We start from the raw sequence: 25438 nt of genomic DNA on the forward strand, positions 1-25438 counted from the left end.
CCACTTCAACTGAAGGGGCTCCAGAGCACTACTTCACATGTTTTGAGGACACTTCATCCTATGCCATTAACGATGTTGAAGGTAGCCGCAGCCGAGAGTCAAATGTCCGGTGCAACGGGTAGTTCATCTAGAATTGGCAAGCCGGGGTGGCTGGACGCTGGGAGAAGACTGCTACTGTGAACCCTCACGAAGCTCAGTCGACTCTATCCGTACGTACACTTGCTATGTGCAAGGCGTCAGGCTCCAGAGTCGGCCAATACACTACTACGTACTAAATAATCCATACCGCAAAGCCGCTAAAAAAGTATCCTCATTCGCTCCGAATGAGCCGGATGTGGCGCTCGGCTCACTTTCTGATGGAAGAGTACGTCGGAGCCCCCGTCTTCGGGATTTGTTCGTTTATCGCATCCAATGCCGACCAACGTCTGCTCAGCGCGTCAGATGGTCTGACCAGCAACTAGCCTTTGTATAGGTTGTTTGAAACCCAAGGATCCGGCAAGTCTTTCTTCGCGCATCGCTCGCCACGAGGAGCACTACGAGCAGCTGCAGAGACGCCATCACAGCATCCTACGTGCCTACTTTCCTAGCGTTGCTGCTGGTCTGCGGCCCAGCCCAGCCCAGGCCAGAGGGCCGTCTATCCTCAATTGTGGTATGGCGTGCGCCGCCCACGCGGCGATGATATGGGATGGCTGTCTATCCCATGGATCCGTCTACGCCGCACGAGCGACAGCCAGAGACTCAGAGTATGCACGCTCTCCGTGTGCTTCTCCTCTGGAACAAACGTACTTGTGCAACTAAGTATTGGTCTGTTATTCATTACCAATTTCTTATCATCGTATAGTCCATCCGTAAGGCTAACTCGCTGCGGCACTGCGGGCGACGCTTGCCAGGGGTCTTCAGTCTAACCTTTCGGGACTTGGGTCTTTACAACATGGCACCACCATGGCAATCTGGACCTGGGCCCTGTCCACGGCAGTCGTTCTTATTGGCATTTGTGCGCTTGGCCAAGGGAACCCCGACGCTGCATCCAACCGTTTGCGGCGCATCAAGAAGGAAAGAAAATTACGGTGCCTGGCCACAGCTTCCTTCCCCAAGCACGCTCTGGGATGGCCCTGGGCTTCCTGGTCTCTCTGATGCAGATGATGTTGGTGGATTTGAGGCGGGGCCGATGATGGGGACCCCAGTGCCGTTGCGCCGTGGGATGAACGGCCAGAAAGTTTTGGCCCATTGCCAAGATTGGCTATCGGCACTGGACATATTGCCTTGCCATTTCGATGGAGGAGCCGCCTCTTCAGATTTTGCTGCTTTGAAGCCCTTTGACTGGCCTAGACTGCCCATCTTTCCCATGCTATCCATCGACGGCCCGCCACATGTGAGAGAGGCAACCGTCGGAGAGGGGAAATGATGGTCCTGCCAACACGAACTTTCTCTTCCTTTCCCTTGGCGGATGATCTGTGGTTCTCAAGGGGGGCAGTCGGCCATCGAACTATCCGAGTGGTGGACGCCATGCCTACGGGACGACGGAGCCCAGTCAGCTACGGCTCCGATATCACTAGTCCCCGTCAACCTGGAGGAGTCTCCGCCTAGCCGACATTTCATGTCTATCATCTATGATGGTCACGTCCTGCGACATAGGCAAGGGAGACATTCGGTGGGAGGACGTCACGCATCTTGGAACAGGACAGCACAACTGCCTAGGCCCTTCGGTCTCGATTGTGAACAAACTCTCGCCTCGGGCAGACTGGGAGCGATGGACCAACTCCCCCAGTGCTAGGCCTCCTCGGTCAACTCAACAGACCGGCGTAAATACGAGCCACGCAAGCCCAACCATCCTAGGTAGGCCGTTGAGTGAAGGCCAACTCAAAATGGACCTTATGCACCTGTCGCGCCTCTTTGGAAATTTCCCAGCCAACAGGGTAATTTCGTGAAGCCGACGGGCGAATGTTACGCCCGCGTCTGCCTTGCATCGCGATCAACAGCCGTCATGCGGATGGTCTTTCCGACCTGTCGACGTGGACCTTACTGAGCGTCCCAAGCTCACCTACCCTCTCCTTTGGCGGCATTGGCCTAGCTCAATGGAAGGAAGGAAGGAAGGAAGGAAGCGGCAGGAACCTCTCAAGATGTCAACGCAACCATTGCAGAAGTTGTCCCCTTCCAATGATATGTCAGTGTGCGCTTCTTAGCCCCGGGAGCCTTGTACACTTTGTACAAGATGGATGGGCTGCTAGCCTGTGGCTGCCAAAGAGGGAACCATGGTGCGTGTGTGTGCACCTCGCCGCAACTGTGCAGCCCGCGTACATGCAGTAGGCAGTCCTTGAGGGTGCTCTCGACTCCCTATACTGCAACCACTCTGTCGCGAGGTTGTCGAACTCACTCACACAGACAGTGCAAGGGCGATGTGGGCATCGGCTGGCGGAGATGGCATCCCGCATCGCCCGTCGAGCAAAGCGCAGTGGCATGCGGGCGCGTGCCTCTCGGTGTCTGAGCACATCCTTTCCGTCCAGTGGGCCCGATCCGTACAGTTGGGACGCCCTTCGTCCAAGGCGCTGGATGGCCCATCTCGAACAAGCACCTGGCATATGTCCTGGCATATATTGGAGAGACATCGCCCCGTCTAAAGGGGGAAGAAGGAGACCGGGCCGCGGAGCACAATCTTTGTGGCAAGCTCGATCGGGACAGGTTACCGAGGCGAGGAGGAATTCGTTCCAAATCTCGTACGTAAAGCTGGGCAGTGGAGGAGCGACTGAGAGGCACAGTTTATTTGATTTTTTGCTCGCTTCCTGACTGGTACGGAACGGTTTGGAGATGACTGGTTTTTGCGTCGTATGCTGTCTCCTCTTCGACGGCGCGAGGGAATCCTTTCCGTGAGATAGATTCCCGAGGAGGGAGGCATATGAATCTTACCGAATGCAGGACGGTGAGCGAAAGTGCCACGCAAATCTGCGAGGCACCACTCCTTCCTTCCTTCCTTTCCTCCTCTCTCCCCAAATCCCATCCCTCTCTGTCTCTGTTTACTGTCCTCCTTCTCCGGCAGGCAGGCTGACAGGTTACTTGGCCCTCCTAGCCGAACGCAGCAGAAGGAGCAGCCCACATACGGGAACGACATACGGATACAGGGAGGGGATGGGGAGGCGGAAGAGGATGAGGATCAAGGACGATACAGATGGCCCGAATGTAATCTCCCTTTCCCTTTCCATCCCCCCCTTCATCGGGTCTGTGGCGTAGGCATCATGGAACGAAGGATGAAGGAGGCCGCATGTTCGCTGCATCTACTAACCTGCAGCACGAAGTCCCTCTGGCGTCGTCATTGCTGCGTCTCCTCCTCCCCTCCCTGCCACGCTTTACTTCCTTTTTCTCCAGTTCTTCAGTGCGAGGTGAGAGACATGGGTGAGTAGAAACGGTGACAGAGTGGTCAGTACGTATATCGACGCACCTACACGTATCTTGACGTTGATCTGGAAAGTATGTACCGGCAACTCTTCAATGCTCCAACTGTGCCACATGGTGTAGTCAGTATATTTGACCATCGAGAAGGATAGGTGTTGGCCCTGGAGACAAACGTACACGTCCATCGGGCCCCTCGATGGACTCTGCATGATGTACCTCTCCCCCTCAGAAATGTCTATCCCCCTCCATTTGCACAAAGCCAGAGAACTGGAAGACGAGAATACCTATGTCCATCCTGTTCCATCTGTAGATCGACCTGAGGGAAGAGATTAGCTACTAAACCCCTTTCTGTGTTCCCTCCTCGCCCTGCTGCATAGCTGAGGCCGGAAGCAGGTAAGGCAAGCAGGAAGGAACTTCGGGCCTTTTTCTCTGTCTCTCACACACTCTCTGCCCCTCGTTATCTTTTGTTCAAGGACCTGACAGTTTTGTGGCCTTGTTCCTGCTAGGACGAGCAGAATACACATGTCAGTCAAGGAGGAAAGAGTAAGGAGATGGACAGAGTATAAACATGTCAATCACCAAAATTAACAAAAAGAAAACTCAAAGAAAGTTATGCTCGATGAAGCCAAAAAAAGCTATAGACAGGATAGAACGGGACTTCTCTCTCTCTTCCCTTGCTCTCTCACTTTCTTTCCTCGATGCTGTTCCATTTCCCTTTTACCCCCTACCCTTCCCGTCCCTTCCTTTCCAATCCCAAACCATTGTGTATGTGTGTATATTTGTAGTGTTTGTTTTAGTTCCAATAAAAAAAAAAGTCAACCCGCCCCTCCCGGTGGAAAAACAAAAAAAGGTTGAATGTTTTTTTGTGTGATTTTGTCTAATCCGCTTTCATATCCCATTCCTCCGTCAGTGATGATGCTGCTGCTGCTGCTGCTGCTGCTGCTGCTGTACCCGAATGCTAAAACCACACCTCCCTTTTTTTCTCTGCCCTTTTCTGACTCATTTTTACCATCCTCGTTTGGTTGTTACCGGAAACGTGAAAACCCCCTCTCCCCTTCTGAGCCAACCCCCTGCCCACAGGCATAGAATAGCCGGTGTCAAGGTAGGCAGGCAGACAAGGGGAAAAGGTTGATGCAAAGTATTTGTAAAAAATAGACGCAGAAAAAATCAGCCCACCCAGCGTCTGGCGCTCTTGAACATCCTGACCCACGGGCCGAACTCTCCCCAACCCTCGACCTGCTCCGTGGGGACGTAGCTGCCGACGTCCGCCATGATGGTCCGCTCGGGATGGGGCATGAGGGCAAAGACCCTGCCGTCCCTGCTCCTGACGCCAGCCACGCCGCCAGGGCTGCCGTTCGGGTTGTACGGGTAGGCTTCCGGCTCCGCGACCTTGAGGCGGTTGTCGACGTAGCGGAGGGGCACGAGGCCCTCGCCGCTCAGGTCCTCGAGGGCGTTGGGGTTGGAGAAGGAGGCGCGACCTTCGCCGTGGGAGACGGCGATGGGGAAGGACGAGCCGTCCATGCCGTGGAGGAAGACGGAGGGCGTGGCGGCGCGGGACTCGTCAATCTTGACCATGGCGAAGCGCGCCTCGAACTGCCTGCTGGCGTTCTCGACGAACGTGGGCCAGTTCTCGGTGCCCGGGATCAACTCCTTGAGACGGGTAATCATCTGGCAGCCGTTGCAGACGCCCAGGGCGAAGGTGTCGGGCCTCTTGAAGAAGTTTTCAAACTCCTGGCGGGCGTGCTTGTGCTCGAGGATGGACTGGGCCCAGCCGACGCCGGCGCCAAAGACATCGCCGTAGGAGAAGCCACCGCCGGCCGCAACACCGACAAAGTCGGCGAGGGAGCGGCCTGCGAGGACGTCGGACATGTGGACGTCGATGGGGTCGAAGCCGGCGGCCTTGAAGGCAAAGGCCATTTCCTTGTGACTGTTGACGCCGACCTCGCGCAGGATGGCGACGCGAGGTGCCTTGCGGAGAAGACTGCCGAGGGAGGCCGTCAGGGGCATGATGTTCTCTGACGGAGAGAAGGTAAGGTTGTACGACAGACCGGGGTCCGCCGAGTCGGAGACGATGGCGTACTCGCTATCCGCGCACGCCGGGTTGTCTCTCTCCCTCTGCATGGCGTACGACGTCCTCGACCACCACTGTTGCATCTCGGCGCGGTCAAGGCTGACGATGGGGGTGTGGCCGCCGTAGCGGATGTTGAAGGTCTGGTTGCCCTTGGGCTGGACGACACCGAACGTGCGGACAAGGCCGGGAGGAGGGCCGCAAGTGGCGAAGCAGCGCTTGAAGTTGATCTCGTCCTCCTTGCGGACCTGGAAGACGGCACCGAGCTCCTCGTGGAAGAGGGCCTCGAGAATGTCGTTGGGGGAGCCGGACTTGGCGATGCCGTCGAGCATGAGGTCGGCGCCGCAACGGCCGGCGAACATCATCTCGGCGACGGTGGTCAGGAGACCGCCGTCCGAGACGTCGTGGTAGGCAAGAACCACGCCGCTCTTGTGTAGTTGCTGCAGAGCATCAAAGTAGTCCGTAATGAGATCCACGTTGCGCACGTCCGGTGCCTCGTTGCCCATCTGTCCCAATGATTGTGCCAGGGCGGAGCCGCCCATGGCCTTCTTGGCCTCGGCGAGGTCGACGTAGATGAGGATCGTCTCACCGACGTCTTCGACACGGCGCAGCTGAGGGGTCCATGTGTTGCGGACGTCCTCGACGACGGTGACGGCCGTGATGATGACGGACATGGGTGCCGTAACGCTCTTTGCCTCGCCGGACTCGCGGTCCTTCCACGAGGCCTTCATGGAGGTAGAGTCCTTGCCGACGGGGATAGAGATCTTGAGCTGAGGGCACAGCTCCATACCAATGGCTTGGACGGCCTCGTAGAGACCGGCACCTTCGCCAGGGTGGTTGACGGCGGCCATCCAGTTGGCTGACAGCTTCACACGATCGAGGCGGCCCAGGATGTCAGCAGCGCCGAGGTTGAGCAGACTCTCGGCGACGGCCATGCGAGCAGACGCTGCGGGAGAGATGAGAGCCAACTGGGGCTTTTCACCCATGGCCATGACTTCACCAGTGCGAGTCTTGGAGTCAAGGCTGAATGAGGTTGCCGTGACGGCGCAGTCGGCGACAGGAGTCTGCCAGGGACCGACCATCTGGTCACGGATGGACAGACCTCCGACAGTTCTGTCACCAATCGTGATGAGGAATGACTTGGAACCGACGGCGGGCATGCGGAAGACGCGCTCAGTGGCGGCGGTGATGAGGGCAGCGGTGTTGGTGGCCTCAGCAGCACCGGCGGCAGCGAGAGCCTCAGCAGCGTTGAATGCGGGGAGGTCCAGCCTGCGGGACTCGACGACACGCTCGAGACGGCGGCCGGGAGGGAAGAGGGCGTTGAAAGGCAGGTCGATGGGCATCGGCTGCTCGGGTGAGTCGCGGTCACTGAGAGTCAACTTGGCATTGCCTTGGGCGTCCTGGGCGGCAACGGTTCCCACGTCGGAAAAGGGGCATCGTTCACGACCTGATGTGCGGGTTAGCATGCTACAACAGCTGTGCAGATATGATGGAGAGGGACTCACGGCAGATGCTGACGAAACGGTTGATGTTCTCCTTGTTGACGAGCAGGACGTAACGCTCCTGGGCCTCATTGCACCAAATTTGCAAGGGGCTCAAGCTGCTGTCCGCGCTGTGAACCTGACGCAGCTCGAACTTGCCGCCGAAGCCAGCATCCTTGACGAGCTCGGGGAGAGCATTGGACAGACCACCAGCACCGACATCGTGGATCATGGCAATGGGGTTCTGGTCGCCGAGAGCGGCGCAGGTGTCGATGACCATTTGGGCGCGGCGCTCCATCTCAGGGTTGCCGCGCTGGACACTGGCAAAGTCGAGCTCGGCAGTGGCCTCGCTGGAGTCGTTGGAGGAGGCAGCTCCTCCGCCGAGACCGATGAGCATAGCAGGACCGCCGAGAACGATGGCATGGGCACCATCGTGAACGTCGCCGAGCTCCTTGAGGGCGTGTTGAGGACGGACTGTTCCAACACCACCAGCAATCATGATAGGCTTGTGGTATCCGCGCCACTCTGGGGACTCTTCCTTGCCGACGTTGGTCAGGAGAGTACGGAAGCAGCCGAGAAGGCAAGGTCTTCCGAATTCGTTGTTGAAGCGAGCGCTACCGATGGGGGCCTCGAGCATGATGTCAAGACTGCTAGCGAAATGGGCGGGCTTACCCAAATCAACCTCCCAAGGGGCCTTCTCGTCCGGAATCAACAGGTCAGAGACCCAGAAACCGCAGAGACCGGCCTTGGGAGCTGAGCCCCTGCCGACGGCACCTTCATCACGAATCTCACCTCCGGCACCAGTGGCGGCACCAGGGAAAGGTGAAATGGCGGTGGGGTGGTTGTGTGTCTCAACCTTGACGAGGACGTGGACGACCTCCTTGGTGAGCTTCCAGCTGCCGGTGGAGTAATCGGGGGCCCAGAAGCTGGCAGTCTCACCCTGGAGAACGGCGGCGTTGTCGCTGTAGGCGGAGACGGTGTACTCGGGGTTGGACTTGTGGGTGTTCTTGATCATCTGTAGGCGGAGACGGTGTACTCGGGGTTGGACTTGTGGGTGTTCTTGATCATCTCGAAGAGACTCTTGCCCATGCGCTGCTGATCAATGGTCCAGTTGGCGTTGAACTGCTTGTGGCGGCAGTGCTCCGAGTTGACCTGAGCGAACATGAAAAGCTCCACATCGTGGGGGTTGCGTCCAAGGTTCTTGAAGACCTGGACGAGGTACTCAATCTCAGAGTCGTCGAGAGCCAGGCCGAACTGCTTGTTGTACGACTTGAGAGTCTCAACAGCCTTTGCGGCATCGGCGTTCTGAACATCGTCACCCAGAATGTCGACAATTTCCAATGGGAATCGCTGGCCCTCAATGAACATGGCAGAAAGATCGGGGCGCGACAGGCCAATTGTCTCAGTCATACGGTCGTAGACGACATCCTTGAAGGCGATTTCATCTTCAGAGACGGGATTCTCAAAGGTGAGGGTGATGGCTCTGCCGCGCTCGATACGGTCGATGTTGTCTGCGAGACCGCAGACGTGAGTGATGCTGGTTCCCTTTGAAGACCAAGGCGAGATGTTCCGCGGGGTAATGTAGTAAGTTTTTTGGGTATCAGTGTTGGCGGCAATCTGAGCGATTGTCTGGTCGGGCAGGCCGAGCCATTTTGTCAGCTTTTGCTGGACAATGAGGTTGTTGTCACTGTTCTTGAGGTGAACGTAGTAGACCCAAATGCCGGCAACGCTGACGACCTTGTTTGACGCAGCGTCGAGCTTGTTGATGCGCGTCTTGAGCTCTTCGGCCTGCTTGGTAGTGTAGGCCTCCTGGCCAACGAGGGTAAGAAACTCCATTCTGCCTACAGTGGGCGTAGGACACGGAGAGCGGCCTTCGATCAAAAAGGAAGTCTCGCCCGGCGTTCGTGGATGTCGGGTTGGCGATAGAGATAAGTTTTTAGGCGGCGGCATCTTGTGAGTCTTCCGCTCCGAGATGGCGGGGTGATTTCGAAATTTTGGTGGGGCAGCTGCAGATAGGCGGCCGATAATGAAAATCGGAGGCGTTGGTGACTTTTTTTTTTTCCTCTCGTCGACTGGAGGCGCGGGGCACTAGACTTATTTTGTGGCGGTGGAGTGGCTCTCCCGCATTTTGCGCACTCACCGCGACAAATGTCACTGTCACTGCCTTCAAACTACAAGTGTTGCTGCTTGACAAGGTCCGCGTCCGGGAGTCAGGGGCGCATAGATCGTGGCTGGTGACCTCTTTCTATTGTGTACTCATACCCACATAGGTAAGTATCTGTTTGCCCTCCTCACTGTTGAAGTGGTGAGTGTGCCCGCTGTCGGAGCCTGTGTGCCTTCCAGGTTCTGAATTTGTTGCTGCGTGTGTGGCTGGTGCATTGGCCTGGATGTGGCTGGTGGGGTCAAGCGGAAAGAGGCGGCCCAAAATAAATCAAGACAGGCACAGATGGGAGAAGAGGCCGGTGAGGACGAACAAGAATCATCCCAGAGACGTCGTGACTAGTGCTTCACTTCTTCAACTCTCGAGACCCGTCACTGGTCGGAGCATGTGTCGAATCATGGGTCGACTTGGGATGCATGACCGAGGGCCAACCCGAGCACAGCAAGAAAGCCAGTCGTTCATGCTCAGGCCTGCCATCGCAAAATTTCCATCCGATGATGCCGAAGTCAGGTCCATCACAATTTGCAACAGTCCTCAGGTCTACCAAGACTTCTGGCAGCAAGGACAAATCTAGCGTGCCCGTCCTGTCGTAGCGCAATAGGTCATCAGGTTTGGTAGACACGAAGGTTGTATCCGTAAGGTAAGGTTGTTCAGAACTTCAGGTCGTGCGTGACCTTTCCGCTGCGAGTCCCGCTGTAAGATCGCCCAAACTTTCGGGACGCCGGGACCCTCCCACCTCTCCGTGCGAGTAGGTGGCCGTCAGCTGGCGGCACTTCATCACTTTCCTGCTCTTCCGCCCGCGTCCTCCACTCCCGCCCAGGTGCTGAACCCTGTCACTGCCACTTGGGCTCTACAGTACCTTCTCAGGTACGGAGCATTCGATTGCCGTTGAGAAAAGGGCACTCGGGACATTTGGCAAGAGGTCAAAGGCGACGTCAGCAAAAAAACAAGCAATTCGCTTCACTGGTGGGAACACTGGGAAAGCCCATACCTGTCTTGGCTTCCGAACTGATTGGCTCCCCTTATAGCAATACCCATCTTCAATTCTCCAATTTCTTAGATCGGCCTCGACAACTCTGCAATTGCCCGCCCGCCGCGCTCCGCTTCGTCACTTCTTTTCCTTTCGACGCGTCCGTCGATTCTTGGGACGAATTAATCCGGTTCCCCTTTCCTGCCAACCTCACCCAGCTTGTTTTGTGCTCCTGACTTTGCTCCATTTCGCTCCAACATCTTGCGCGCCGCAGCATTCGCATCCTCAACCGCCGCAACCATGCGCTGGTTAACGTCCTTTGCGGGCTATCTGGCCCCCATCTTCCTCATCATGTCGCCAGTTCTCTCCTATAGCGACCAAGCCCTGTCGATGCACAAGAATAAGTCCAGCGCAGGCTTCTCTCTCGACATCCCGCTGATTATGCTGGTAGCCTCTCTGTTGAAGTACGTGGAGCGCATCTACCCCGTCTCTTCCGAAGTAAGCTGACACAATTCGCATTCACGCAGGATCTTCTACTGGCCCGGCGCGCGATTCGATACTGCCTTGCTCATCCAGGCCCTCCTCATGATTGTTATGCAAGTTATCTTGCTCAAGATTGCTCTGGACCACCGCTTGCCGCCATCGGCCAAAGGAGGAGAGGCCGCGACGCCCTTCGCCAACGTTAACGACGGTCCCGTCTTTGGCGCACAAAGGCCCTACCACTTCTGGCAGTGGAGGTCACCCAAGCCGTGAGTCTCTCGCCTTGCGCAGCGCATCCCGTGCCATGACTAACAACTGCCATAGGTACTGGCAATTCCTCCTCTATCTCTTCATCGGCTTGACCGTCTGCGAACTGCTCCTCGCGCCCGTGCGACCCGTATACCAAACCTACTCGATGCTCATCGGCTACATTGGTCTCTCGGTCGAGGCGACGCTGCCCCTGCCCCAGATCTTCTCCAACTCACGATCCAAGTCTTGCAAGGGCTTCCGCTTCTCCGTGCTGGCGAGCTGGCTGATTGGTGACGCTATGAAGATGTTCTGGTTCTTCACGTCGACGACGGAGATCCCCTGGGCTTTTAAGCTGTGCGGCATGTTCCAGGCCGGATGCGACTCGTTCCTCGGTGTCCAGTATCTCATGTACGGAGATGGCGAGAAGGGTGAGATCAAGGAGCACCCCATGTCCCAGTATCCTCAGTACCCTAACGGGGTCTACAAGCCTCCTTTGCCCGAGCACGTCAGTGGCAGGTCCAGTCCAGCCGGCCGAAGAACCTCTAGCCCCTTTGGCAAGGAATTACGATAAATCGCAGTCATCTCGAGTGCCTGCTCTTCCGATGTACGATGGTTATTTGGGTTCACGATCTACCGATATGTACGCATACGTCCCGCATAGCAGCGTTGTAAATTCTGCGAAATGTTGTAAAAAGATATGGGAGAGATAGCTTAGACAGGGATTAGAAAAGGAGTTTCAGGGGCCAACAACCTAGGGCCAATGGTAATTGCCGTGGGACTGCAGGGGTTTGATGAGCGAACGAGAGCGCAATCTTCTCTAGATGGTGGCCAACGTCGTTATCTAGCGTTAGTGAGTACTTTACTGGCTGGTTTTCAAGATGGCGTTTGGCATCATGAATGGCGTAGGAAATGTTGTTCTGGGTGACGCACATTCATCTGGATACCCAAGTTCTTATATACATGCTTCGGAATTTTATTTGCATTTATTTTGGTTTGCTGAACAAGTAGTAAACCTGGTGATCAAGTCGTTCCTTAACTGAGTCTCACCAAACATCGCCAACACCCAGGAGTTGCAGAGGCTCCCAACCACCCACTTTTCGAGTTGGCCACCCAACTGACGACTGCCGTACCACACCATTATCGTCAAATCCAATCTGAAGACGATTGACAACTCGAAGAGCTGAAGTCCAACATTGACTCCTACTAAACAATCAAGCAAGTAAACGCTCACTTCTAATCTTATTTTTCATTTTCTCACCCTTTCAATTTTTATATACCACGCCATATCGCCAGTTCTTTTGTCTGCCTTATATTCCATCCCACTATTTACTCCTTCACCCGGCCAACCAGCAGGGAATTTCCTAAATCGTCGAAGCAATTCCCCGGGTACCAAAATCGTCGTTAGAGCAATCCGCAACTCGACATATCGGTTTTAAAAAAGAACTCGGGGCCTTGCCGGACGGTCTGTCAACTTGCATTCTAAGCTAGTCTAAGGAGAGCTCCGTCGCCGCGCCTCGCGCATCAGCAGCATTCATCCCAGTTCGGTTTCTGGTCTAGTGCTTGGGTGTTCCTTGTACTGCACGAAGAGCAGTCAGACCTGAGATCTCATTGAGATTTTCTACGTCGAGATCTGGCTGCTTCGCGGCTTGTTATTCGGGTGGACAAAGAGCTCGGCTGGTCTGCGCCAGGCTGGAGAGTTGGATGGGCCTTTACTCAAGGTAAGCAAGTGCAGTGTATTTATTCCCTACTGTCCAGAGATTGCCAAGAGACGAGTGCTCTAGAACAAATGTGGTACTCCCGCTTTGGATTCTTACCAGTCCATTTGATGGACCTTCGCTCTATTGAAAGTTGCGAGAAGTAGTATGATGGCCTTGCTTTGGACTCTGCTCCATGCCAGCGCTGGTCTGGAAGCCTGCTTTTCCGGTTTCCGTCTTAGACACATGTCAGTCATGGAAGGAGAATAGAGGACTTGGGACAGCTTCACCAAGAAGCGCCTCGCTTCTCGCGTGACGCTATTGTCGTTACCTACATAGAAGCACCCTCTCCTTCTCGCTCTATCCCACGCGTTGCTACTGCCTATAGCAGCACTACTTACCAACCTCCTTCAAGCATTCCTTCCTGTGAGCTGCATTTGGTCCTCCAGGATTTACACTCAGACAATATCCATCTCTTTCACCTTCCTTGACTTTCATCCTCACATATTTCAATACGCTTTGGTTAACTGGCTGACCTGTTAAGCCCGAATCCCGCCTTGACCATCCCACCTGGTAGACACGCAACTGCGGAACCTCCTTCCTCGTGTAAGTCAAAACGCTTGAGCCGCTCTTTCCCCATTAGGCTCGTCACCGCCTTCCCGCACTTCAGAGCAGCACATCCTTCCATTCTATGAGCGCAACCTTACTCTTCTTCCCTTGCCTCACTCGAACCCATCTATTCACGATCTCTCCTCTTCACCTCACACTCGGTGCCAAAAGCTGACATCTACACACACTCCAGAGGCACACAGCACGCTGCCTACCACACTTTTCGAGAGACTACATCAAAAAAGCCGTCGTACTCAGTAAGTTTACCAATTTATCACTTAAGGCTCCTCTCTGTTTCCAATCTTTGGAAAAAGTGCAAGAAAATTGTTGCCTGCCGCAATTGCCTGTCCACCTTTTCTTACCACTTTATTTTCCTTCTTTCCATCTGAGCTCCTTCTCCTTCCCGCACTCACCCACCTCCGCACTACCTACTTCACTTTATCCCTCGACAAGTACCGGGCTTCTACCTTCTACACCACAGCACAACACTCTCAACATCCACCCAGACCTAATCCTTCCATCTTAGGTCACTCACAAACAGAAAGTCTGCCATCACTAATAGGTATATAATCACCGAGTCGCCACTGATCACCTCTTCCACTACGCCATATTCTTTTCTCTTCTCTCTATGACCCTTCCGTCGACCAAATACTAATCCGTCGATTCCAGAGATCACAGACCAAGATGGCTCCTGCCAACTTCAAGACCTACGAGTCTCAGGCTCGACTGCTTCGCGCCATCGTGGCCGCCCACTCCGATGTCAAATGGAACTACAAGGGTAAGAACTACGCGTGTTTCCTCTCTTTCCGGTCAGCCCCATTCTCGTTCTTCGTCTGTCTCGGTTTTCCTTCTGCTTTTCACCGTGGTCGACGTCATTTCTGACGTACGGCAGATATCCAGAAGTTCTACGGTTCGGATATGACCAAGGACGCTCTCAACCATCGGTTCAGAGCCCTTAGAAATCAAGGATATGTGCTTCGGGAAGCCGATGAGCAGGGTGTGGATTGCAAGGCCATCCCCGTGGATCTTCCCAAGGAGAAGAAGGGTAACCACCGCCTCTGCTTCTACATTGATTTCCTCGCTTTCACCCATCACAGTTTCCTGGCCGAACTTTCCTTCGATACATTGCTCGACTTCGCTGTCTCTTTACTACGACTTTGACAGGAAGTATACTGACATGAGAGAATAGAGATTGCCAAGTTCTTCGGCGAATCCACTGCCGACGGCATCCAGTTCCAGTTCCGTGGCATTAAGAAGGACGCCGAGTCCCTTAAGCAGACTGCCAACAGTGGTGGTAACCCCGCCTCTGTCCTGACTTTCACCGGCGGTACTGGCAGCAACGTCTCGACTCCTCGGAAGCCCCGAACCCCGTCTGGTGCTAAGGTTCGCGCCTCGGGTGGTGGTCGTTCTACCACAGCCAAGAAGACCATTCCGATCAAGACTGATCCCATGTCTGACGATGATGAGGAGGGTAGTGATGCCGTCGACTATAACGCGCTCGAGGACACTCCCTCTAAGACTCGCGTCCACAATGTTCTCGACGGCCGTGTGACTAAGAACCGAGCCACTCCTCGTCGCAGCGCAACGCCGAGCCGCGCCGCTACTATCGCTGCGGCTGCCGTCGATCTCACCACCTCCGATAGTGAGGTAGACACCCCCAACAACGCTTCGGGCTACGAGCTTCCTCCCATCGCCGAGGCCAAGCCTGCTGCCGTTCAGCGTCCGTCCTTTGAGGAGGCCGTTACTCAGCATCAGACCATCATTCAGCCCAACGCCATGGCTAGCTTCACCGGAAACGACAGCTTCTCGCAGTCGATGGATGCAGCTATCTTCAATCCCATCAACAACATGAATGATGAGCTCAACTTCAGTTTCGCCGAGAGCATGGTCAACTCCAACGGCGGCTACGACTCTTCCTTCATGGGAGCCGACGGAGAGATCTGAGCTGACTTTACATTGGTGTGGCGAAGAAAGACCTAGGACACGGAGTATCCCGTAGTCTGCTTTCTTTTGCCGCTTTTCTGAACTTTTTCCACGTCGTGGCATTGATAACTCCCCTTTACGGACTGGGATTTTGGCGTTGGGCTTGGACTATTTCCTTCATCCTGGATGGATATCAACCACGGGTAGCATGTACAAAACAAAACGAAGGATACCGAAGTGGGATTTTCCCTATGCTTGTAGATAGATGGATCTTTTCTCTCCGAGCTCGCAGAGCTGTAGTGCGTGGAACAGACACTCAATGAGATACCAAGGCACTAGGCCGACTTGATTTGCACATCTCGGCATCGTGTTTCATCCGTGACTACACACTTTGCAGTGATGGTTGCCATAAGTCCATGGCACATTTTCATCTCAGTACCGGTATCCCAAAGATTGGGTTCCGACAATCACCTCACGGTGTCTATTGCAGTCATCTCTAGATCCCTAGCATGATCGGCCGCATTTCACAATGTATCGACTTAAATTTCAAGGCAAGAATTGACGGGTATCTCCTCTTTCACTCATAGCTAGGGGTAATCGCAACTATATAGAAGGACGAAGTCCTTTTGCACTCCGCTATTTTTTCCCTTTGCCTTTCTCATTTTCTCCAATTTTTTTTCCTTTTAGTATCCTGAATACGTTAAGCCTCCTCAGTTCTCCTTCTCACCCGACAACAACTTCCACAGCGCATCCCTCTCGACGTAGTCGTGGTGAATGATGTTGACGAGCCAGTACTCGGAGCCTATCCGCTCCAGCAGCGCCTCGCTCTCGCTGCCCTTGCCGTAGACCTTGGCCCACTCGCCCCAGATCTTGAAGGCCTCCTCGGCCCAGGCGCGGAAGCTGACCTCCTCGATGATGGTCGGGGTGATGATCTCCTTGCCGGGGAAGACGCCCCACGTAACGGCGTTCGTGCTCGCCTCCGTGCCCTCGAGGACGAGGCCGCCGCTCGCGTCCGAGGAGACAAAGTCGCCGGCGCCGTTGGCGGCGTAGAAGCAGATTGTGTTGTCCTTTACCTCGTTGAGGCGGGCGACGAGGCCGGCCCAGTCCGAGGAAGGGATGAAGAGCTCGACAAAGGCCTTTTGGAAGACGAAGCCGTGCTGGGGGCCCCAGCCGAAGGTCGGATCGCGGGAGGGGATGCCGTTGACGGCGGGCTGGGAGGCGACGGTCCACCAGCCGCGGGTGTTGAGCTCGAGGAGTTCCTGCTGGATGATGTTGGATTCGGGGAGGAGCTCCTCCTCGGACCAGGGGATGGCAGCGAGCTGGCCCTTGATGTGGCGGATGAAGAGGTTGTTGATGTCCTGGACCGTCTTGGGGGTGCCCCAGAGGCGCATGGCCTGCGTCACGGACATGTGCAGGCTGACGCCGTAGCCGTCGATCTCACCGTAGGCGGGGGAGCGGGCGTCACCCCAGCGGCCGTTGGGGAAGTCGTCCCACGTCGCCTCGCGGCCTACTGCGCCGACGCCCTCGGAGATGGCGAGGGTGTTTGCGCGGGTGTTGACGGGCTCCGAGACCATGAGGCCGGCGGTCGTGGTCTCGTATGCGGGATTCGAAGCTGAGCCGGAGACGATGATGCGGTTGTGCGGGTCTGAGCCCATTGAAGATGGCCGTCGACCATTGGAGAGGGTGCGGGTGGCCGGGTGAGGTATGGGGGACAGGCCGTTGAGCTGGACTGCGGGGACGGCAACGGGGACGGGAATGCCCGGGCCATCGTCGATGATAGCTTCTTCGTCCTCGAGCTTGGGGTCAGGGATGAGGCCCGTCCGTTCGAGGATGAAGGACACGGCCTTTTCGAGGTTGAGGGTGTAGAAGTGGAAGCCCTTGGGGCCGGGCGTCCTGCTCTTCACCTCCTTGACCTGCTCGACGAGCTCGCTGAGGATGTCGACACCGACCTGCTTGACCTTCTCGTCGTCACCCTTGGCCGCGTCCAGTCGGGCCATGAGGTTGTCGGGGATCTTGGCGTGGCTGAGCTTGGTCGTCCGCTTGATCATCTGGTAGCTCTGAATAGGCATTAAGCCGGGGAGGAGGATGATGTCCTTGAAGGCACCGCTGGGGTGTTCTTTCAAGATTTTTTCAAAGTTTTCGTACGCCTTGATATCGAAGAAGAGCTGGGTCATGATGAAATCCGCACCGGCCTGGACCTTGTCAACCAGGTATGGGAGGTCGTGCTCGAAGCTCTGTCCCTGAGGATGACTCTCATCTGCGTGTCCCTCTGGGTAGGCTGCGACTCCTATGCAGAAGTAGTCGCCGTAGTTCTTGCGAATGTACTTGACCAGGTCGACGGCCCAGACGAAATCCTCGGCATCATCGGTCTCAGAGTCCTCGGTGTCGCGGTACTCGTTCTTCCGCGGCGGGTCGCCTCGCAGGGCGAGAATATTGCGGATACCTAGGGCCTTTGCGTCCTCCAGGGCCTTGTCGATGAGCTTGCGACTCATGTTTGTGCATGTCAGATGAAGACAGGTGGTGAGGCCCAGTTCTCTCTGGCATATCTCGGCCAGTTCAAGAGACTTTGTCGAGGTAGATCCGCCGGCCCCCCAGGTGACGTTGACGAAGAGAGGCCTCAACGCCCTTTCCATTCTGTCCAGACGGTCGCGCAGGTTAGAAAGACCCATGGCAGTTTTGGGCGGGAAGAACTCCAAGGAGAAGTAGTTGGCGTCTGCCGGCAGAGCGGCGATCTTGTCCGTGATCTTCTCCATCTTGAGGGCGACGAGTTGAAGCTCGTTATACTAGAAAGGATGCTTGAGATGAAATGTTATAGGTTCAATGCGTTTTCCTCCTTGATTGTGCGTTGAGTAAAAAGACTACTCGGCGTTTAAGGCCGTTTGAGATTCCTTTGTCGATATCAGACCGCCGCGGAGGGGCAGGGCGGGGGACGAGTCTTGGAATTTGATACCGCCAGGTAGCGTGAATAGCTTGGGGATGAGGAATGAGGGAATGAGCAAAGGGGTTACAGAAGACTCAATCGAACAGAGCTCCTTGTCTCAGCAGACAGGATGTGACGTGATTGGCTTGCTTGCGCTGTCGTCATTCCCCTAGAATAAATTGGATGTGCACCCACGAAGATATTCAAAGACGCGGGACATTGAAAATGATTTTGGCGGGGCATTTTCTTTTGGGAGATAGCAGCCCGCACTGTACCACCGACTTCGGATGATGCGACCAAGGTGCGGCTAGGCGCGGTATACACAGTGTTAGTAGCTGCGTAAACGGTTTTTAGTTATTCCGCCGCCCCCTTCTTTCTGCCATCTGTTGCCCTTGGAGAAACCCTTTCTTTGTTGACAACCTCAATGCACCAGCTTAATGGTTCCGACAAGTCGCCCTTGACATGTTCTCCCATTCTACCTTGCCCAGAGTGAAGTAAGAACTGCAATACATCACAAAATCCAAACACTGATTCCCCAATCACGACAGAGCCCCGTACCATGGTGTTGGTCCAGCACTGTACCACCTTCCTTCACAGATGATATGTCCCAGGGGTGTGCGGAACAAATGACGTTCCCCTGCAGGGCCACCTGCCAGTCTGCCACTAAAATTCCGCAGGGTAGGGGCGGAGATGCAGGGGTCCAGAGAGCTCTCCGTTTTTGATGGAGCTGCACGGCAGCTGCAAACGCGACCACTGCTTTCTTCGCTTCAACCCGCGATAGCGTGACGCCGTTGCATGACTCTAAATTTGCTGCATTTTCCTTCCTCCACCAACGACCACTACCGACCTACCTTTATCTGCCTGACGACCATGACAACATCGTACCAATGCAATTGATACACGCAAAACATGTTGGCCGCCTTTGGTCCACTCGGTCCATCGCGACCTTGGCGAAGAACATTCGACCATCCCAAGCACTAGTAGCTACTCGACAGCCTCCGTCTTTCGCAAGCCCGTACTTAGCCCAAGCGACGCAACGACGGAGCTATGCTGATATCAAGCTCGACTTTACCGCTCTCGACAAGAAGTGGCGCCAGAAATGGGACGCTTCGAAAGCTTCTACGGCAAATGATGACTCAAGCAAGCCGAATCAATTCGTCCTTCCAATGTTCCCATACCCCTCCGGTACCTTGCACCTCGGCCACCTGCGCGTATACACGATTGCCGACGTTCTCGCTCGCTATCACACCATGAAGGGGTCTCGCGTGATGCTGCCAATGGGATGGGACGCATTTGGTCTTCCGGCCGAAAATGCTGCCATCGATCGTGGAATCGCGCCTGCAACTTGGACCAAGACCAACATTGCCAAGATGAAGGAACAACTGGAGGTTATGAATGGCAGCTGGGACTGGGAGAGGGTTTGTTTCCTAGCTCGCCATCTCTACTCTGGCTGACATGATGTCTCTCAGGAACTGACTACCTGCGACCCGGACTTCTACAAACACACCCAAAAGATCTTCTTAATGATGCTCGAACGTGGCCTCGCCTACCAAACCGAAGCAGAGGTCAACTATGATCCTGTAGATATGACAGTCCTCGCCAACGAACAAGTTGACGCAAATGGATGTTCTTGGAGATCCGGTGCCAAGGTTGAGAAGCGCCAGCTGAAGCAGTGGTTCTTCCGCATCTCCGAGTTCAGGGAAGCATTGCTGAAGGATTTGGATGCGCTTGCCAAGAATGAGGCTTGGCCCGAGAGGGTCTTGGCCATGCAGAAGAACTGGCTCGGAAAATCGACTGGCGCCGTCATCAAGTTCCCAGTCATGGCCATGGGCCAAGATGTCCACGCAACTATCGAGGTCTTCACGACGCGACCGGATACCTTGTTTGGAGCTCAGTATCTCGCCCTCGCCTCTACCCACCCGATCGTTACATCATTAGCAAAGGCAGACCCTGAGCTCCAAGCTTACTTAGATACTCTACCCGCATTGCCTAAAGACTCCAAGGTCGGTTATATGCTGCCGCACGTAAGGGCTGTCAACCCGCTGGCATATCACGAGCAGACTCCCGACGACACCAAGAAATCCATTCCGGTGTATGTTGCGCCGTATGTTCTCGGCGACTACGGCGAAGGCGCTGTGATGGGTGTTCCTGGTCACGATCTACGGGATAATGCTTTCTGGAAGGAGCATCACTATGATGAGCCCGTGAGATTCGTACTGGCGGCTTCGGAAGACGAGTCGACTTCCGCAATTGCGAACGAGCCTTTCGTGGAGCATGGTGTCATGACTGCAAACAGCGGTCCTTTCAAGGGTAAATCCTCCACCGAGGCTGGCCGGATGCTTGTTGGCATACTGGAGGCAGCAGACTTGGCCAAGCCGGTCGAGAAATGGAGATTGAGAGACTGGTTGATCAGCCGTCAAAGATACTGGGGAACGCCTATCCCTGTCATCCACTGTGGCTCCTGTGGCCCAGTACCTGTTCCAGACGATCAGCTGCCGGTCACATTGCCCGACGTCAGCCATCACTGGACAGATGGGAAGGTTGGCAACCCGTTGGAGAGAGCCGAGGATTGGGTAAACACTAGCTGCCCTAAATGTGGCGGTCATGCAAAGCGTGATACCGATACCATGGATACCTTCGTCGACTCGAGTTGGTATTACGCGCGTTTTGCGGATCCTCACAACACATCACAGCCTCTCTCCCTTGAGGCAGCAAAGTCGCTGCCGGTGGACCTTTACATAGGCGGCATTGAGCATGCCATCTTGCATCTCCTATATGCCAGGTTTATCTACAAGTTCTTGGCCACGACAGAACTGTTCCCTGCTTCTGGTGAAGCTGACACGGTCCACGAACCATTCAAGAGACTTGTCACCCAGGGCATGGTGCACGGCAAGACGTACACCGACCCCACGTCAGGGAAGTTCCTGAAGCCAGATGAGGTTGACTTGGAGGATCCTGCCAACCCTACAGTTGTGGCAACGGGGGCCACAGCAAATGTGTCGTTTGAGAAAATGTCCAAGTCCAAGTACAACGGAGTGGACCCGACCGAGTTCATATCCAAGTACGGCGCCGATGCGACCCGAGCTCACGTTCTCTTCCAAGCGCCTGTGGGCGACATCCTTAACTGGGACGAGGACAAAATCGCCGGAGTCACGCGTTGGCTGCATAGGCTTCATGACCATGCAGCCAAACTTCAGGAGTTATCAGCCGAGGAAAAGCCCATTGTGGCTTACCTTGAAGAGCGCTCAAACAGCTTGTCTTCTCTCGGCGATAAGGAACTGGCTGTCTGGGATGCTGATGCTGCCATTTGGAGAGCAGTTCAAGGAACAATTGGTTCCATTACCCAGTCCTACGAGACTGTTTATCCGATGAACACCATTATTTCGGACCTTATGAGTCTGACCAATACCCTTCAGGAGAACACTGGAGCGAGCTCACTTGTCCAAAGGGAAGCGATGTCCGTTCTCCTTCGGATGATGGCTCCAGTTGCACCAGCATTTTCCGAGGAGTGCTGGAGTCTCTTGCATCCCGAGTCCGGTTCCATCTTTGATGACACCACTTTCCCTACGCAAGACAACACATTGTCCCTGTTGAAGCCGCGTAAGCAGCCAGTGGCTATCCAAATCAACGGAAAGCTGCGCGGTGTTGTAGAAGTTCCCAACCCCCCTTCTGGTCTGGAGGGTGAGGCTTTGCGCGACTGGATGGTCGCGGAGGTTCTCAAGTCTGACGAGGGCAAGGCCAAGTTTACTGGAGGTCAGTTCGATGTCACTACCCCAAGAAGAGTTATCTTGGCTCGTGGCGGCAAGACAATCAACTTTGTAGTCTAGAGGTGTAAAAATATGTGAGATACCCGGTGGTTTGTACAACATAGAAGCCTAAACAAAAAAGAAATCAACATCACTCGTCAAAACAACAACATTCACTGAACTTGTCTGCAATGCTCGGTGTTGAGGCCGTCTTGGGTATACGTCAACATTCGCAACGAAACATCCGCACTGATATCTCAAGGAACGGACTGGCAACTCAGAAGCCTACTTAAAACCCTGAGACTTTGCGGCTTTCAAAGCACAATCAAGTGCGGTGGTTGATCTAAATTCTACGCTCTCAACTAACTCCTGCTTTCTGCTCGTTGCGCATTGCAATACCTCAAAGTACCACTTTGAAACTCCCCATATGCGCCTTTTATGCCGTGTAAGTATGGATCTCTATTATCTTTTCGTCTCTTCATTTCTTTCATGCGATCTTTGTAACAACCAACTCGCCCTCACTGCCCTCGACTTCTAGAAATGATCCAGTCTCGAGCTTCTTCTTCCACTTGCCACTCTCGTACCGTCCCAGAATCATCGTCATTCGCAGCAAGGCCCCTTCGCTGGAAGCATGCTCAGCGCCGCCTTCTGCGATGGGCGTGAAAGTCCACCGACCAAAGGCCCAGTTGAGAATGTACCGAGATTTTGGGTACGGGGGCGTAGGAATTTGAGAGTCCTCGTCCGAGTCCCTCACCGTCGACGACGCGGTCAGGACGGCCTTTATGCGATATACTTCGTCCTTTGGCGCGGCGCGCAAGAGCTTCTGCAGGCTGTCTGCGTTGACAGCGGCGTCCTTGGGGCCTTTGAGTTCGATGGAAAGTACCTCGACCTCGGTCTGGTGGTCGTGCGCGTGGTCCTCCCCCTTGTGATCGTGATCATGTGTATGCTCCTCCTTGAGGCCCTGCGCGAGACCGCCATCCACGCCGAACACGAGGTCAGCGCCGACCCAGCCCTTTTTGCTCTTGACCCAGGGGATATCCACCTCGAGGTCGCCCACCCGGTCGAGGACCTCGTCGAAGCGGTCCTCGGAGCACAGCTCCCACTTGTTGAAGACGATCAAGTCGGTGTACTTTGCCTGGATGCGCGCCGTGTAGCTCGTGTCCTCGTAGCCCTTCCAGTTCTCCGTGTCAATGACGCTGATGACGCCGTCGAGGGTATAGTTGCCCGTCTCGCGCGCGAGGCGGTTGACCTCGAGGGCCAGCGTCGCGGGGAAAGCCGAGCCGCTCGTCTCGATGACGATGCGGTCCGGGCGGACGGTGGCGTGCAGCTCGGCGAGGGCGACGCTGAGCTGGCCGACGAGGTTGCAGCAGATGCAGCCGTTGAGGAGCTCCTGGACGCCCGAGATGGCGCTGGAGGAGGCCAGCTGGGAGTCGACGGCCAGATCGCCGAATTCGTTCTTGAGGAGGGCGAGCTTATAGGAGGGGTTCGCGGCCTTGAGCTGGGGGAGGAGGTTGAGGATCAGCGTCGTCTTGCCGGAGCCGAGGAAACCGGTGATGATTGTGATTGGAATGGGCGCCATGATTGGCAAAAGAAGAAAAAGTCGCAAAGTGCGCGCGCGCGGGTGTCGGTAAACTCTGTTAAATTCGAAGAACTGTGCACAGAAAGGTTAGGAGAATGACAGCTGGTAAACTTTTGGAATTTGATGTCTGTATTGCCTTACATCAGATCAGATCACCGCTCAGTTTTTTTTTTTTGGTTGAGGAAAATGGCGCCGCCGCTCGGAAGCGGGTTGTCGCGTGGTGGTGGGATGGAGGGGTCGCAGAGCGCCGGGACAGTCCGATAAGCAGCCTGTGTCCGATAAGAGCCGATAAGGTAAGGAGTGTTTTCTGACTGGGGATTTTAAGGTTATCTTAGCGGGCAGCCAAGGGAACTGCAGTGCCGAGCTAGGCGGTTTGACGTCATAGGCCCCAGTTTGCGGGTGGCTCACACCATCTTTCCTGCATCACATCGACAGCACCCAAGCAAACCATGGCAAGCACGGCAGGCACCAGATCAGCCGTCCTCCCCGAAAATCGACTTGAATCGCACCAATTCTCCAACCAAAACCTGGAGGAAAAGGTCCTGTCCCCCGCCCAGACTTATGCGATCATAGCCTGGAGCTGGGACGCGCGGTCACCGTCTGTCCCCTCCCTCGGCCCAATCCTTGCTTTGCTGCATTCAGGTCCAGCCAAGTCCATCCCAGCGGCCCCATACCTACACCTCAGCCCGCGCAAAACCGTATGCCACGTTTGGATCCTGGCCTGCCTTACCGTATTACTTGAAGTAACCCCCTTCCCCAGCTCCTCCAGCCCTGTCGGGCTATTTTCTCCTTCCATCTCACATTCTAGTCTATCAATGCCTGTTGCTCCGCCACACTCGAGAAACTCAATTTGACTTCACAAGAAACTCAGGACCCTTATTCAACACCATCGCCCTACTGTCACTATCGTCTCTCTTCTCCGCGGCCCATCTGATATCGCAAATCGATCCACCGTCTCAGCCCTACCACGTTGACGACCACACCATCATCGCATCCGAATCCCCTTCCCACCTATCACCCGACACCAATCAACTAAGTCTCAGCACAGCCACCCATCATGTCCGCCGAACCCAACAGCAAGTTCGCGCCTGAGCCTCAGATCACGCACAAAGGCCGCGAGTTGAGCTTCAAGCAGAAGCTGGATCAAGCGGCTCACGACGCCCGTAAATCCGAAGAAGAGCCCAAGCAGAACCCTATTGTCGAAAAAGGTTGGTCAAGCATCACCACCCATCCATCCTGCCTTGCAATCATGTCAAAACACATCACAGCAGTTCCAACAACCTCTATAATTTCCACCGCATAACCCTCACCATCCAGCCCAGCCCAGCTCCATTCTAGCCACTAGCCACTTCAACCCCCCCTTGGTCTTTCCTCCATCCAATATGTCGAGAATACGTGTAGCTCATCAAAGACCAAATTTCCACAAAAAAAAGTGACACAGTACATTCCAGCCGCCGCCAAGATCCTCGGTAACCCGCAGGAGGAGAAGGAGGAAAAGATTTCGCGTCCGGGAATTCCAGGACCACCCGAACGGCCGTACGACGACGTCCAGGTGGAGGAATTCATCCGCCAGCAGCACCGTAGCAAGGGAGAAGACGGCATTCTTCAATGAGAAGACGAAGCGCGACCAGAAACAACGCCACCAAGAATTTAGCTGTGGCAGAGACCCAAAGCAAAAGGACAGCACCACTAAAGAAAGCCTGGATACACACAAGTCGTTTGATTGAAATTGGGCGGCGTTTTTCTTTGGTATTTCAATCATCCTCAGTCATTTGTCTTTTACGGAAGCCTTCACGACGAAATGAAAGCTGGCTTGAAGTTGGCACTCGCCTTTTCTTGTCCTACCACACTTTTTTTACCCCTCGCAACGTCATCCCATAGCGCGATTCTGTCAACAGGCTTGGCGGTGATCAAAGCGCGGGGAATCCAACTACCCAGCATCCAACTTCACCACATCAAGAGAGAGATGGAGAAAAGGGGACCATAGCAAAACACCCAAAAGGGAAAAGCCTGTATTCGTACTTCAATCTAAAAAACACAACAAACAACGTTATTGATTCAAAATAATATCGCAACACCTTAGGGCCCTTTGTCCACCTATGTCAACTCCGCTGTGGGCAGCAGTAGCCCACAAATGCCGCCAATTAGTAAAAAACAAAATGACAACTTTC

The 25438-nt window shown here is 54.9% G+C and overlaps 8 protein-coding genes across 8 annotated transcripts; 4 read left to right on the forward strand and 4 right to left on the reverse strand.

Moving 5' to 3' along the window:
* Window positions 1-4554: 4554 nt before the first annotated feature.
* HER10_EVM0005321 (phosphoribosylformylglycinamidine synthase) lies at window positions 4555-5394 on the reverse strand (the record flags this gene model as incomplete). The annotated part of the gene is made up of 2 exons (XM_035474942.1): window positions 4555-5286; window positions 5329-5394. 2 exons carry the CDS (start codon window positions 5392-5394, stop codon window positions 4555-4557), a joined length of 798 nt encoding a protein of 265 aa, XP_035332608.1.
* A 440-nt stretch (window positions 5395-5834) lies between these two features.
* Window positions 5835-6447, reverse strand: HER10_EVM0001378 (phosphoribosylformylglycinamidine synthase; the record flags this gene model as incomplete). Its single annotated transcript, XM_035471127.1, has 2 exons — window positions 5835-5895; window positions 5939-6447. 2 exons carry the CDS (start codon window positions 6445-6447, stop codon window positions 5835-5837), a joined length of 570 nt encoding a protein of 189 aa, XP_035332151.1.
* A 3583-nt stretch (window positions 6448-10030) lies between these two features.
* On the forward strand, window positions 10031-11760 carry HER10_EVM0011778 (uncharacterized protein). Its single transcript, XM_035481199.1, has 3 exons — window positions 10031-10531; window positions 10595-10816; window positions 10872-11760. Exons 1-3 carry the CDS (start codon window positions 10368-10370, stop codon window positions 11365-11367), a joined length of 882 nt encoding a protein of 293 aa, XP_035333417.1. The 5' UTR covers window positions 10031-10367; the 3' UTR covers window positions 11368-11760.
* Window positions 11761-13783: 2023 nt separating this feature from the next.
* On the forward strand, window positions 13784-15043 carry HER10_EVM0010218 (uncharacterized protein; the record flags this gene model as incomplete). Its single annotated transcript, XM_035479685.1, has 3 exons — window positions 13784-13877; window positions 13992-14144; window positions 14289-15043. The coding sequence occupies 3 exons, from the start codon at window positions 13784-13786 to the stop codon at window positions 15041-15043; spliced, it is 1002 nt and encodes a 333-aa protein (XP_035333213.1).
* Window positions 15044-15686: 643 nt separating this feature from the next.
* HER10_EVM0002053 (methylenetetrahydrofolate reductase) lies at window positions 15687-18127 on the reverse strand. Its single transcript, XM_035471780.1, has one exon. It carries the CDS (start codon window positions 17773-17775, stop codon window positions 15733-15735), a length of 2043 nt encoding a protein of 680 aa, XP_035332234.1. The 5' UTR covers window positions 17776-18127; the 3' UTR covers window positions 15687-15732.
* A 591-nt stretch (window positions 18128-18718) lies between these two features.
* Window positions 18719-21838, forward strand: HER10_EVM0011185 (leucyl-tRNA synthetase). Its single transcript, XM_035480623.1, has 2 exons — window positions 18719-19360; window positions 19412-21838. Exons 1-2 carry the CDS (start codon window positions 18830-18832, stop codon window positions 21767-21769), a joined length of 2889 nt encoding a protein of 962 aa, XP_035333352.1. The 5' UTR covers window positions 18719-18829; the 3' UTR covers window positions 21770-21838.
* Window positions 21839-22020: 182 nt separating this feature from the next.
* On the reverse strand, window positions 22021-25331 carry HER10_EVM0010284 (CobW/HypB/UreG). Its single transcript, XM_035479748.1, has one exon. It carries the CDS (start codon window positions 23265-23267, stop codon window positions 22176-22178), a length of 1092 nt encoding a protein of 363 aa, XP_035333222.1. The 5' UTR covers window positions 23268-25331; the 3' UTR covers window positions 22021-22175.
* Window positions 24325-24879, forward strand: HER10_EVM0003460 (uncharacterized protein; the record flags this gene model as incomplete). Its single annotated transcript, XM_035473135.1, has 2 exons — window positions 24325-24475; window positions 24701-24879. 2 exons carry the CDS (start codon window positions 24325-24327, stop codon window positions 24877-24879), a joined length of 330 nt encoding a protein of 109 aa, XP_035332390.1.
* Window positions 25332-25438: the final 107 nt, after the last annotated feature.

This window comes from Colletotrichum scovillei (genome assembly GCF_011075155.1).
Source record: "Colletotrichum scovillei strain TJNH1 chromosome Unknown Contig00006, whole genome shotgun sequence".
Taxonomy (NCBI): Eukaryota; Fungi; Ascomycota; class Sordariomycetes; order Glomerellales; family Glomerellaceae; genus Colletotrichum; species Colletotrichum scovillei.